The sequence below is a fragment of the Ochotona curzoniae genome, unplaced genomic scaffold, assembly GCF_017591425.1.
Source record: "Ochotona curzoniae isolate NIBS_2020 unplaced genomic scaffold, NIBS_Ocur_1.0 contig_291, whole genome shotgun sequence".
NCBI classification, from domain to species: Eukaryota; Metazoa; Chordata; class Mammalia; order Lagomorpha; family Ochotonidae; genus Ochotona; species Ochotona curzoniae.
This window is the reverse complement of record NW_024465649.1, coordinates 11713611-11726800: the sequence shown is the minus strand read 5'-3', so window position 1 is coordinate 11726800 and position 13190 is coordinate 11713611. Positions and strand designations below refer to the sequence as shown.

Here is a 13190-nt window from a genome sequence, read left to right as displayed (position 1 = left end):
TCTCTTTTCCATCTTGCCTCAGGGTTTCCCAGCTCTTGCCTCAGACCCCAAAGAATCAAATCAGGCCCACTGGGGTAGAACAAGGTGGGAGGTCCCCTGGCATGTCCTGTTTGAGCTGGCCTCCCTCTGCTCCAGGCTGCAAGCTAAGGGTCTCAGCACCCACAGGTGGCCATGGCCGAGGCCCTGAGGTCAGCCTGCCCAGTGTGTGGTCCACAAGGAAGCCAGCATCCAGCACTGTGTTGCCACGCCCCAGGCCTGGAGGGCAAGGCCAAGGAGCACAGGATCTTGGGCCCTGCAGAGCAGGTGAACAGGCCTGGGGAGTGTGGTGGGCACCCAGGCCTGTGTCTGTTCTGTGCAGCTTTTCTTTGTGATGGTGCTACCAACGCCATGCGTCATGGCCATGGGCAGCTTTTCTTGCTCCTGCAGAGCCCGGATGTGCATTCTTGGGGGCGGGGCTGGTTTATGCTGCTGTCCAGATTGGAAATGCTTCTGGGTGCCTGCACCCCTTTATGGTGAATGTGCACACATGAGGCGAACAGCAACAGGCGGCGCCTGGGCAGCTATTGGTGGGGTCCATGGATTGACCAAATCTCCTGGGAGCTAGCTCAGGGCCAGGGACCCCTTTGGACTCAGACACCCAGAGCTGTCCCAGCCCTGAGCCCTGTGCTAGGACTGAGGGTTGAGGACAGTTTGCGCTAGCCCAAGGCAAGCTTGGAGAGTTTGAGGCACCCCTAGGTCCAGACACTGGAGGCAGGCTGGGGTGTGGATGTGCCTACTGCTTGCAGTTGTAGCTTTGCATGAACCACTGGGAGCCTCTGGAAAGGAAACCCCAAGGAGCCCACTTTTGGTAAACTCAGACTGGCTCTGGAAGGGCGCCACTGTGGCCTGGATAGAGCCTTCCTCCAGCCTGGAGGCTGCCTTGGGTGTGCCTGCTAAGTGGACCAATGTGTGACAGGCTGCCTGTGGCAGGTGCCTGGCAGATAAACCCTGTGGGCCTCCACCAGCCTCCTGAAGCTTGTGCAGCTGTGGGGAGAACAGACTTGAACTTTAAGTCCCTCACAGAGTACTACAAGATACTACAAGTATGCCTGCAAGGGAGCGATAGAGCAGAAGGGTAGGAGACCATGCTGAAAAGATGAAGGTGGAGGGGGCTGGGAGCCTCTGAGGATTCTAGGGCTACCGAACTAAGACACGGGGACAGAGCCAGGGCCAGGGAGACAGACAAGAGCCCAGGTTGCACTGGGATCTGAGGAAGGGTCTGTGGGGTTGCTGCATAGGTGTGGGAGTGGGGTGGTGCCCTTGAGCCTGGGAGCATGGAGCTGCATTAGTGGGTTGGGGAAGGCTGCAAGGTTTGATTTGGGGGGCAGGGTAGGCGTTGGTGTTGATGTCTGTGGCCCTCGTTGTCGTCACAAAAACCGCATGTGTGTTTAGCACTGGACACTGGGCTCCTTCCGGGAGCCTGGAGCTGGACATTGTGTCCGCCACGCTGGGACTGCTGAGAGCAGAGGGGAAATCAGGGCGGAAACTTTGACTCTCCCGGGCCCCCGCAGGTCGGTGTGGCCTGTGATGAGGGCTGGACCCTGACTGGCTGCAGTGCCCTCCTTTGTCTCCCTTGTGCTGGGGACCTATGCCATAGACAACACGTGTGTGGTGAAGGTCTGGAGGCTGTGGCCAGCGCCATCTGCTGACAGAGCTGGCTCTCCTCGGGGAAAGCCTCATGGGCCCTCTGGTGACAGCCCCTCCCACCACGTCTGGCAGCCCTTGGGGAAACTTCTGGAGCTAGCTCAGCTGCTGCTGGCCCTACTCAGCACGTTCACACTTGGGGTGGAGCTGCCTTTTACTGAGGTCCCTTTTACTGAGCGCCCCTGGGCTCCCACACCTCTGGAGTGGGCTAGGGTGGTGCAACTCTGTTAACTGCAGGTTCAGCTGGTAGTGAGCAGCCTTGAGGGGCTGGGACACAATGGTACCTGCATCCCCCGACACCCTGTACTAGAGGAAGAAGCTCGTTACTAGGGACGGGACTGCTCACCAAGTTCACACAGCTGAGCAGGGAAGCCGTGCAGGTGCAGCCCCACACAGGGCTGGCTCCTAGAGGAAGCTGTGAGAAGCGGCAGTCTGTGGCACACCCTGCCCCTCCCTGTGAGCACAGAACTCCCGTGCTTGTCCCGACCCACTCACAGTGCCAGGGGACTGCTTAGCAAGAGGGGTGACTGCCGCTCACTCCACCCCGCTCAGCATCTGTCAGTTCTCTTTATAGCAAGAAGCATTTCTAGACCTGTTCAGCTTTTGTAATTTTTAGGCATTTATTCTGGGCTTTGTAGCAGTTTCACTAGTCAACGATTTTTAAAAATAAAAACCACCTTGCCATGCCTCTGGTACGATCTGCCTGCCCTGGGATAGTTCTTCGTGGATGGGAGGTCCTCAGTGGGCTGACTGAACGGGGAAACAAAGCCAGCCCTAGACGAGCACTGCTATTCCAGAGTACAAGGAATGGGCAGGGTCTGAGACCTGTGGGCTTCCTGCTGGGCCTGTCCTGGGGATGCAACGAATGCCTTCCTATAGCTTTGCTCACTGCCCCAAGCAGTTCCAGTGTCCACTCCCACCACCACCAGTCGACACCCCAGAAAGGACTCTGAAGACCGCTTAGCACCAAGTCACAGGCCCACGGAGCCTCTGTGTCTCAGTCACGTGCTGACAGAAAGAGGAAGAACTCCAGGGAGATGCCAACTGGACATTTTTGAAAAATTTATTTTATGCTCTTAGAAGCTAAGAACTCTGCCACGCACAAACCAAATTTAGAATTACAGTTCTTCTCTAGTTTATCTACTTCTTTTTGAAATTTTATAAACAAGACTTTGTACACAAGAGGTAGCAGAGGACAATTCCAGTCTGCTTGTCCCAAGCTGGAAAGGGAACTGCACACACCTTGATGTCAGCAGGGAAGGCGGGCGGGACAGGGACTATTGTGATGCTGCGGTGGCACTCTGGGTCCTGACCCCGAGTCCACCCGGAGAGGCCCCAGGCAAGCTGTCCGTTGGGAGGCTCGTCAGCTCTTCGTCTCAGGACACTTCTGCTGGACACAACTGGCCATCCCAAGACTGGCCTTCATTAAGGGAGCTTCTCACCAACACAGTGCCTTGAGTGAATTGTGCAATTTTTGCTTGATTTGCAGACCATTTTGAGAATTTATAAAAACATCTTCATCCAAAAAAATCGGCAGTAAAAACAACTCTTCCAAGGTAAGCCTGTTGCAATTGTCACTTTGTTGGATGATATAAAAAAAAAAAGTCATCAGCAGGTTTGTCGGCTGCAGCTCTTAGCGATCAGGTTGGCTACTGGCAAGGTGAGATGATGCTTGTTGCAGCAATGACATGGGCAAGGTGAAGAGCCCATGCGAGTGGTGGGGACCGCAGTCACGGCTGGCCACACGCAGCTCCACAGCGAGGACAGCAGGTGCAGGGATGCAAGGTGTCGTTTCCATAGGAAATAAGGGGACGTAGAAGTGATCGCTCACTCCTGCATTGGGCTCCTGAGAGTGCAGCTGCCAGCGGTGATATCCCAACACGCATCACTGCTGGCTTTTCAGTGTTGTGTCCCACATGGCCTTCTGGCGAGGATGGGTGTGGACAGGAGGGGAGGGGATGCAGCTGCATATTCTGAATCGGTTTGGGAATGGCACAGTCACAACTGCAAGAAGGTCACAACCAGAGCAAGTCTGCCAGTCACCTGCACCGGCCCCAGCACTGCTCTGATGTGCTGCCCTGCATCTCCACACGTGGGCCACGGCCACCGCCGCCTGTGAGCCGGGACCTTCCCAAGCTGAGGGGCGACATTCCCATGTGACGGCAAGTGCACAGCACTGAGAGGCTGCCTGCCCTGCCATCTGTCCACACAGAACACAAAAGCAACCGAAAGGCACTTCGGGGCTGGTTGTGCCTCTTTGAGTTGGCAAGTCTCACTGAATGGGCAACCTGGCACTTCCTAAGGCCCCTCCAGATCTGCACACGGTGAGCTGACAATAAGGCAGGGCATTCAACTAAAGGCAATACAGGGCTGAGAATGTGTGCATTTCAAAATACAAAATGTACAAAATATATGAAGTGTGTTGGTGTAGATCCCTCCCCTGGCCCCGAAGCTGATATCTAAGTGGAGCTCTAAGTGAATAGTGCTACTACTGGGAAGTACAACGAAACGGGTGGCTGTTCCATGTTTTTCTAGTTATTTCTATGAAAAGAAATCTTAAGCCCGACCTGTTGTCTCACTGTTGATTAGTCATACTGAGGAGAATCACAGTCTGACTCCTTCTCTGCATTCAAATCACTCCCAAGCAGTGTTTTCTAACGTCATCTACAACCATTCTCTAGGGCTTCAGTAATTACATTTTAAGCGAAAGCAAATGATTGCAGATCACATGATTCAGGACTACAGTTTATTCAATATGTCTCCAAGCATTAAAAAGGTCGTTTTACGAAGCCAAACTCAATAAAATTATATCTTAAAGTGCTTTTCGCTTTGCTGTTATAATCATGTCAAAGAATGCACCCTGTACTTCCGGGGAACAAAGCATTTTTTTTTTTATTGCTCTTCTCAATCTCATTTATATCAGAAAAATACAGTAAAGAGCTTGATAATTTCCCAATTTTTGATCCTGGTAACATTTTGTCAAGATCCAGGCTTTTGCCCGGGATTTTCCCACCCCCTCAGAAATTCTATACAAAAGGGAGACATATTAAATACAAAGGTCTGTGTAAACTGTATTCTTTAACTACTATTGTACAACAGAGAGGAATTGTATCACATATCTTTACATCATTTTAAGTTGGATATTTCTAGCCAATGTTACCACAAGATTAAAAATTTGCCCCACATATCTAAAGGCAGCCTATTTTTTCCCCTTAAAATATAAAAACCAAAAGAATTTCCTTCGTAACATCATACAGAAAGTAAGAGCTTTATCTTCACACTTCATTCATGTAACAAAAGTCTGCCACCAACTTTGTTTCCTAAAATCATCACAAAAACATTGATTCATGTAAGGACTATGCCACCTGCGCAGCTGATCCACAGGCTGGCATTCTCCCATGGCTAAACAGCTCCCGAACCTTCTGGTGCCCATAGACGCTTGCTTGCTTCTACAGTTGACGGTGCTGTCACGCAGCCTTCCCTGCCCGCTCTCCAGGCTCTGCCAAACGCTGCTAAAGGGGCTAAGCATCCGGCATCCTGGCTTGACTTCTCAGGTGCTGGGCGCCTGCCCTAAGGATCCACGTCGTCAAGGTCACTTCTTAACTCACCAATCATCATGGGAGACTCTGAACCCTGTGGAAGTTTCAGAACAAAGTTTTCTACACTGCTTCATTGATTTGGGCTCTGAAATTTAAGCATATCTTCACCTGGCAACTAAATCAATGCTTATTAGAGGAAAATAAAAAGTAACCTATTTTACATTTCAATTCTCCAGGCTCATTTCATCATTGAGATGGCCTGGTGACTTACCTGCGTCCAAGTTCCATATGAGCAAGGTGGAAAAGCAGAGTGGTGGGCTGACTAGCACTGATGCCCACTTTGTGCTGGGCACTGCACTTCCCACTCTGCTCTGCACCTGTGAGATGCGCTCTGGGTTGTTCCTGAATCCAAATCCTGCCTCTGTCCCCAAACAAAAGGCCTCAAGGGAAACCAGGAGAGCAAGGTGCCAGAGAGGTCCTGGGGAAATTTTTCAATGGGGAGGAGCAGGTAGTTAGCTAAGGTGAAGACAGAAAAATACAGGCTACCGGTCAGGCCCCTACTGAGGGCAGAGGAGGAGGGAACCAGACAGGAAGAGGCCGGAGTGAGCGAGAAATAAGATTGCAGAGGGCTGAGTTCAGGAAATTCTTCAGAGAAGTCTGGCTGTGAAGAGGGAAGCACGCAGCAGAAAAGTGGTGAAGAGAGCTTTGTTAAGAAGACAGGCAACAGCTATAGACAGAGTACAAGACACTCAAGAGTGAGGTTAAAGAGAAGTCAAGTTGTGTCATCATGGGCAGGCTAGGCCCCCTCAGTGTGCAGAGGCCTATAGGGAGGTTTAAGAGGGAGGAAGACTTCTCTGGTACAAGTGTGTCCTTGTCCTGGGCCTGGAAGTTCCACGCACGCTGTCAGGAATGATCTTAGCTTCTATACACACTCTCCCCAGCCCTCTATTGTGATCACCCCCTCAAGTTTCTCACCAGAGATGAGCAGGTGTTTTTACACAGCAATGGAAATGGACCATCACACAAGGTCACAGACTCGATATGACAAAATACATACAATCTATATACAACTACTATGTTGTCATAGTAGGTGTTTGATAACTGTTTCTTTTTTGTAATGACTGGTATTGAAAACTTTAAAAAAATCTATTTGAAAGTAGACAGAAGTTGATGGATTAAAGAGTGAAAAAGACTGACAGAGATTTTCAATCTGTTAATGCTTGTGAAAGTTGGGGCCAGGCCAAAGCCAGGAGTTGGGACTCTACCAGGTCTCCCAGGTGGATGGCAGCGACCTGAGCAGACTGAGCCATCACCTGCTCCATCCCAAGGTGTGCATCAGCAGGAAGCCTTGAACCCAGGCTCCCTACTACGGATGTGGGCGTCCCAAGTGGCATCTGAGTCGCTGTGCCAAATTCTTAGCCACCTCCCTTTTTAAAGCCTTTCATGGCAGCATGGCTCAGCTCTGGAGAGGTCAGAGCTGAGGTCCCTGGAGGCACAGCTTCCTGGAAAGCTGAGGGGCAGGCACAGCCCTGGCATGCAAGGGCACACCCCACAGGTGTACCTGCTGTAAATGTCTTTCTCCGTTCTCATTGGCGGGACTGCTCTCTGACCCATTACTGCTTCCTGACTGCTCTTTCTCGTTCAACAGAGCTGTGGCGTATGCCAGTGTGTCCTGCAGGAAAAGCAAACACAAGACAACGACATTAGCGCCTGCCTGAGCTGGCAGGGCAGCCACCCTGCATATGAAACTCCAGTGAGGGCACTTTCATGACAGTACCCAGCCTCTGCTCTGCTGACCAGATGGACCAACCCACAGCACATCTCTTCTAGGACAGCAATTTGTGCACACAAGCCTCAATGTGAATCAGCTGTCTCCTGTTGTAGAACGCAGTGGCTTCTAGTCCCCACCCTCACCTTAAGCGCACACTTCCCTTCCCCAAGGCCACAGTTCCCTCTGATCACACCACAGGGAAACAGGCAGGGCTCACCTGAGCTGAGATGGTTCGCTGAAAGGTTTTTCCAGTTGATGTTTCATTAGAGACATTGCTCTGTGGTGTCCAATAATGTTCTGACATCTGAGAAGGAAGACAAAATGACGGCAGAGATGATAAAACAAACAAGCCTGTTAGTCTACAGTTCCTATCAGCAGACACTGGAGATCCAAAAGCATCCCAAAATAGGATGTGGTCTGCCCAGACCTTCCTCGCCTCTGCCTTGGTGGAAGGCTACTTCCATTCTCTAAACCACAGTAAAGGACCTCCTTCCTAGCTGACTGGAGTAGCTGGGACTTGAACCAGCCTTCCGTCATGTGATGCCACTTGTACAAGTGGAGGCTTAGCACCACAAAGCCCAACACACAAAATTAATGCATGTATGTGGGTGCTGACTATGGTAAAGAAATACCTGAAGTCTGAAAATACCATGAGATCTGCTTATAAATTAACACAATTTTCTCTGATAAGATGCGTTATTATTGAGTCCCATGTTATAACTAGAACCTAGCAAAATGTAACAAAATCCCTTTACCTTCTTTTGTAGCCACTGAACAGCCCAGCTCCAGTGATGGGAATTCTCCTTGAAGTATTCCTTAGCAGCGGGACACCTGGTGAATGAGGACATTCTTATCAGTCACATGTTTTCTTTGTAAACATACTCATTTAACCTACAGTACCTTGTACTCTGAAACACTTTTATTTGCACGGCTGTGGAGACTGTCCCTTTCATTTTTGGTTATCTAGAAAGCTATTTCTCATACCAGAAGCTAGTACTAGAGGTTGTGTGGCCGAATGAGTGCATGAGCAGTATCTTAAGAATGCATGAGTACATCAGGTACACCAGTGGCCTTTGGATCACTGGGAAGTGCCAATCAGAAGCAAATACTAGAGCCAGCATGCTGCCAGTATGAAGCCCATAAGCCCATAGTTACTGTAGGACGACAATGCATCTGTGTCCACAGGATTGTGACATCTGCAAAATGGATGTGCATGCATTACTAGAACGGGGTTCTCTTTATGTCTGTTTAGGAAGTTCAAATGCAGTAGATGCGGTCAAACCACTTCCTTAATCTGGTACAAGTCCAACAAAGGCAATTCCTGTGTCTAAGAATCAGCTAAAATCTGAAGCAAGATAAATTCAGTCAGAAAGACGACTTGGTGTGAGACTCCATGGTGGTAGTGTGGTGTGCTGGTAAATGTGTGCTATACGTGGTCACGTGGCCCTTTGGATCCCCTTCACTACAGAAGAGTCATACCAGCAACCCACTAAGGTTCCTCTAATATTAAGAACTTTTACTTTCCAAGTCTACTCCAATTAATACGACTGGATACACAAAATCTGCTACATACATACAGCAATATAGGATAGGATTCCAAATGGTTCACAGAAAAATGGAATTAAAAGGTAAGTTTATTTTGGCGCAACACATTTTGAAATCCATGCAACTGTTCTGAAATATGTATTTGCTATGAACTTTCTGTGGACCTCTTCCTTCTGACAGATGCTGCGACATGGGTGGACCATGAAGACAGTCAGTCATTTACAAACAGACAAATGCTGCAGGAGCACACCGCCCTGAGGTCCCTAGAGCGTTCCCATCTGTGCCAAGGAGCAGGGGCAGAGGGTACAGGGGAGTCAGGGCACACAGCTTCAGTTTTGGAAGAGGCAAGAGTTCTAGAGCTGGATAATAATAACAGATCCATACAGTGGGCACACACTAAATGCCACTGTGCTGCACATAACAAAACTAAATAAAAATGGGAAATTTTATGTCTGTTGTACTACCATTAAAGAAAAAGAGATCTACTTTGAAGTCAACCAGCCTGTGGTCAACTGTTAGTTCTACCATCCTGAGGACCTCACTTAGGCCACAGTGATGACCAACTACCTGCTGTCGCGAGGCTGTTACAGAGAGGAAGTGATCTGCTGGCGCGGCATGTGCAGCCATGAATACCTGACAGCTACAAATGAAATGGCTCTGCTCCTTCAGAGACTATACTGAAACAAGGTCCTGGAGACTCAGAGTTGGTGCTTGGGTTCCATGAATCACAGACCTCAAGGGAAGATTCAAGAACATGGAGCTGGTAATCCTGCTAATGTACTTGGGAAAGGAGGATGGCCCAAGTGCTTGGACCCCTGCCACCCATGTGGGAGACCTGTGTAGAGTTCTTGGGCCAAGTTCTCTTTCGCTTGCTGCCCTTCTGAAATACAGATGGGTCTGCTACTGTTTCTCTGGTGTTCCTTTACATTCTTTTGAGACTATCTGAACAGGTCTCTGTGCCTCTCACAAAAGCATGCCCTGACTTAGATTCTCTAGGTAAAAAACAAGGTAGATTCCACTCCCTGGTCCCCTGCCTGCTTCGCTTCCCACCTCCACCCTCGGCTGGTATATTTTACTTGTAGTTAAAATACCATTACTTTCTGCATTTTAAGTTCATACTTACTTTTGAGCAAGGGTTACAAGAAACTTGACACACTGGTAGCAGCGACTGCTGTCCACATGATTACTGTGGTGCATCAGAGCTGGAGGAAAGAGGGGAGGCTGACAGCATTGACAGAGACAAGGGCGGGCCCAGGTGGGAACTAGCTTTCCTATCAAAGTTACATTCTAACGTGCAGATCGGCAAGCTGCTACCTAACTAAAAGCATGGAGCCTGACCCAACCAAAACTCCCGAATGGGGAATGCTGCTACCTCAGGTATGTTTAAAGAGTGTGAATGGTAGTCAAAGGTTGGTTTTAGGAAAAACGAAAGGAACCACCAATTCTACCTGTTGCTTATTTATGCAGACAGAAGCCAAACCTTTTCTATAGGAAGAGGTGTCACATTCCCTTCTCCACCCCCACGCCCCTTTTTTTTGATAAATGGAAGGTTACGGGCATTGGTTAAACTCAACAGTCTTTCCTGTTGTTTTAGGTAACTCCCACTCAGCCCCTGCTCTTGAGCAGCTGCCACTGCCATTGTGGCCTGGAAGGTTGTGGCCACAGTATCTTCTGCCTTACATCTCCTTTGCGCAATCCAAGGAGCCCTGACCTCTTCCTAGTGCACATGTGACACCAATGAACTGGGAATACATGTGGATAGTGGGAGCTGGACAACACTGTTTTCAAACTCAGCATTTTCTAGTAACTCAGCGAAGCCAATTTAATCTTTTAATTTCTGAGCAGACAACCACACGTAGAAAGACAACCTTGTCTCATGAGCTGGGCCACATCCTGAGGGTGAGGTTTTAGCTTTCCCTTCCCTAGAAAGTGGCCATCAGTCTGCTGGAAAAACCCAAAGTATCCTGAGCTGCACCTGCCTCAGTCACAGGACTCCTAGGCTGCCCCATACTGATGGTAAGCAGGAGTGAGATCCTGGGATTTTAACTCTCCCGACCAGGAGGGAATACAAGAACTTCTCCCACTCCTGGGATGCTGCTCACTGATCTAGGGTGATGAACAGTGACCAGACACACCTGCCCAGGAGGTGGGCATACTTGCCTAGTAATCCATTTTCTGTCTCAAAGACAAATTTGACTCGCTCTACTTGTATGGGATCTTCAATGACCTGTGAAATGGAGGAAGGAAAGAAGCAGAGGTTGGTAAATCAAAGAAGGAAACTGAGCTCCAGTCAATAGTACCTTCTTTACAATTTCATCCAGGAGAATCCGTTTCTAATGAAACAAAATCCCACTCAAATACTGAGCCCCTGCTCTACCTCTGGCATCTATCTAAAACTTTAAACCATAATGAAAAGCTATACACACACACACACACACACACACACATATATCTAAGACCCACCCATTTCTTACACACATCTTCCTACCAACTCTATTGGAGGTTCTTTGTGGATTATGAAGGCATGTATTTCAGGATCCTAAGGACAAGTAATCTACCTTCTAACTTGTTTATTAAGTTTTGCTATTACAGAGGCTCTAAAGATACACATGAAAGTGTGTATCATGCTACACTGGGCTGGTCCTGGGTCTCACTTGTTGCTGCAGAGTACAGTCAACTACATTAATCTGTGGCTGATCCGATAAACACAGTCATTCACTTGAGAAGCAATAACCTATCAATGCTTATAAAAGTACTAGGACCAAAAGAAGATAAAGAGCCAGAAAGGCAGACTCTAAAAATTGTACCAAGATGTGTTTTCTCAAAACCATTTTCCTAAGTGCTCCTTTGTGCTACAGTACCGCCCTCTCTTTCCAGAGCTAGTTCCTCTTCATCAACTTACAACAGTCACTGGATTCTGATCCTCTTTCCAAAACTGCTCTGGATCTGTTCTTGCCTTTGCCTCTTCCCTAGAGGAAGCCTTGTTGTTTTACACTCAGATTATTGCTGGTCTTCAATATGTGGTCTTCCAACTTTCGACTTTGCTTCTTTATTTTATTATTATTTTTAAGATTTACTTATTTTTATTAGAAAAGTACATATACTGAGAGGAGGAGAGACAGAGAGAAAGAGCTTCTGTCTGATGGTTCACTCCCCAAGTGGTCGCAACTGCCAGAGCTGAGCTAATCTGAAGCCAGGAGTCAGGAGCTTCTGAGTCTCCCACACGGTTAGAGGATCCCAAGGCTTTGGGCCGTCCTCGACTGCTTTTTCAGGCCATAAGCAGGGAGTTGGATGGGACGCAGGGCCACTGTGTACAAGATGAGGACTTTAGCCACTAGGTTATCGTGCCAGGCCTCGCTTCTTTAAAACAAACAAAAGATTTATTTACCCAGCGCAGTAGATGAGTGGCTAAAGTCCTCGCCTTGAATGCATGGGGATCCCATTAGGGTGCTGGTTCTAATCCCGGCAGCTCACCTTCCCATGCAGCAACCTGCTTGTAGCCTTGGAGGGTGGCTGAGGACAGCCCAAAGCCTTGGGATCCTATACCTATGTGGGGGACCTGGAGGAGGTTCCTGGCTCCTGGCTTCGGATCAGCGTAGGACCGGCCATTGCGATCACGTGGGGAGTGATCATTGGATGGAACATCTTCCTCTCTATCTGACTTTGCAATAAAAATAAATTATAAAAAATAGATTTAGTTATTTCCTTGAAAGGCAGAGAGTGAAAAACAGAGAGAGATCTTCTGTCCGCTGTTTAACTCCCCACATGGCCACAACAGCCAGGGCTGAATCCAGGAGCTCCATAAGGGCGGCAGGGGCTCAAGAACATGAGCCATCTTCTGTGACTTTCCCAGGTGCATCAGCAAGGAGCTGGATTAGAAGTGCAGCAGTCAGGGACCCAGCACAACATCCTAGTGGCTAAATTCTTCTAGCTATTGTGGCCATTTGGGGAGTGAACCAGTGAATGGAAAATCTTTCTCTATCTCTTTCTCTCTGTACATCTGCCTTTCCAATAAAAATAAATAAATTTTAAAAGAAAAAAAAAAGTGGAGCAGTCAGGACTTGATTTAGCAGTGGCTTAACCTGCCTCACTTTCTCTTTTAGTCCACCTGCCTTAGACTGGTATCTTTCAGATACACTAGTTGATCACATCACTCTCCCACTTCCAACCCCTCTGTGGAGTCCCATAACTGACAGCTGGGCCTGTAGACTTAATACCTACACAGGCTGAAAAATGACCAATGAACCAAGTGGGTTGAATTTCAGACAGGCCTCATCCAGGGGCCATGGCACTGCTGTTTTAGGTGACTGCTATGCGAAAGAATGAGATTCAATTTTTAAAGGTAGGATAGAACCCAGAAATTAAAAAAAAAAAAAATACAATTTGGATCAAAAAGTCAGAAACAAACAAAAAACAGTCACACAAATAAATAAGCAAATAGGATGAACCTGGTCCCCAGCCTTGAGTGCAACCTTGGTCTAAGGGGAAGTCCACATGCCTTGGCCCTGGCATCCGAAGCCTTCCATCCTATGGTATGGGTTTCTTTTCTCAAGCTCTACTCGGTTCCCACTCCATAGCTCTGAATCTCAGTTCCCAATAATACTTTTATTTTGCAGATGATAACTTATTTTCCCGTTTTTCACATTTAGGAA

At 48.4% G+C, this 13190-nt stretch overlaps 1 protein-coding gene across 3 annotated transcripts in view; it reads right to left on the bottom strand.

Annotated features, from left to right (window-relative positions):
- Positions 1–2728: 2728 nt before the first annotated feature.
- USP24 (ubiquitin specific peptidase 24) overlaps positions 2729–13190 on the bottom strand; it is a 130973-nt gene continuing 120511 nt past the window's right edge. For 2 of the 3 annotated variants that reach the window (XM_040978486.1, XM_040978487.1), the window contains exons 63-67: positions 10699–10765; positions 9662–9740; positions 7749–7824; positions 7211–7297; positions 6605–6894 (exon numbers count right to left, since the gene is read on the bottom strand). In XM_040978486.1, the coding sequence (XP_040834420.1) occupies positions 6694–6894; positions 7211–7297; positions 7749–7824; positions 9662–9740; positions 10699–10765 (510 nt within the window). In that variant the 3' untranslated portion in view covers positions 6605–6693. Of the gene's footprint in view, positions 5317–6604; positions 6895–7210; positions 7298–7748; positions 7825–9661; positions 9741–10698; positions 10766–13190 lie in introns of those variants that run through there. The other variant, XM_040978488.1, reaches the window with a different exon arrangement.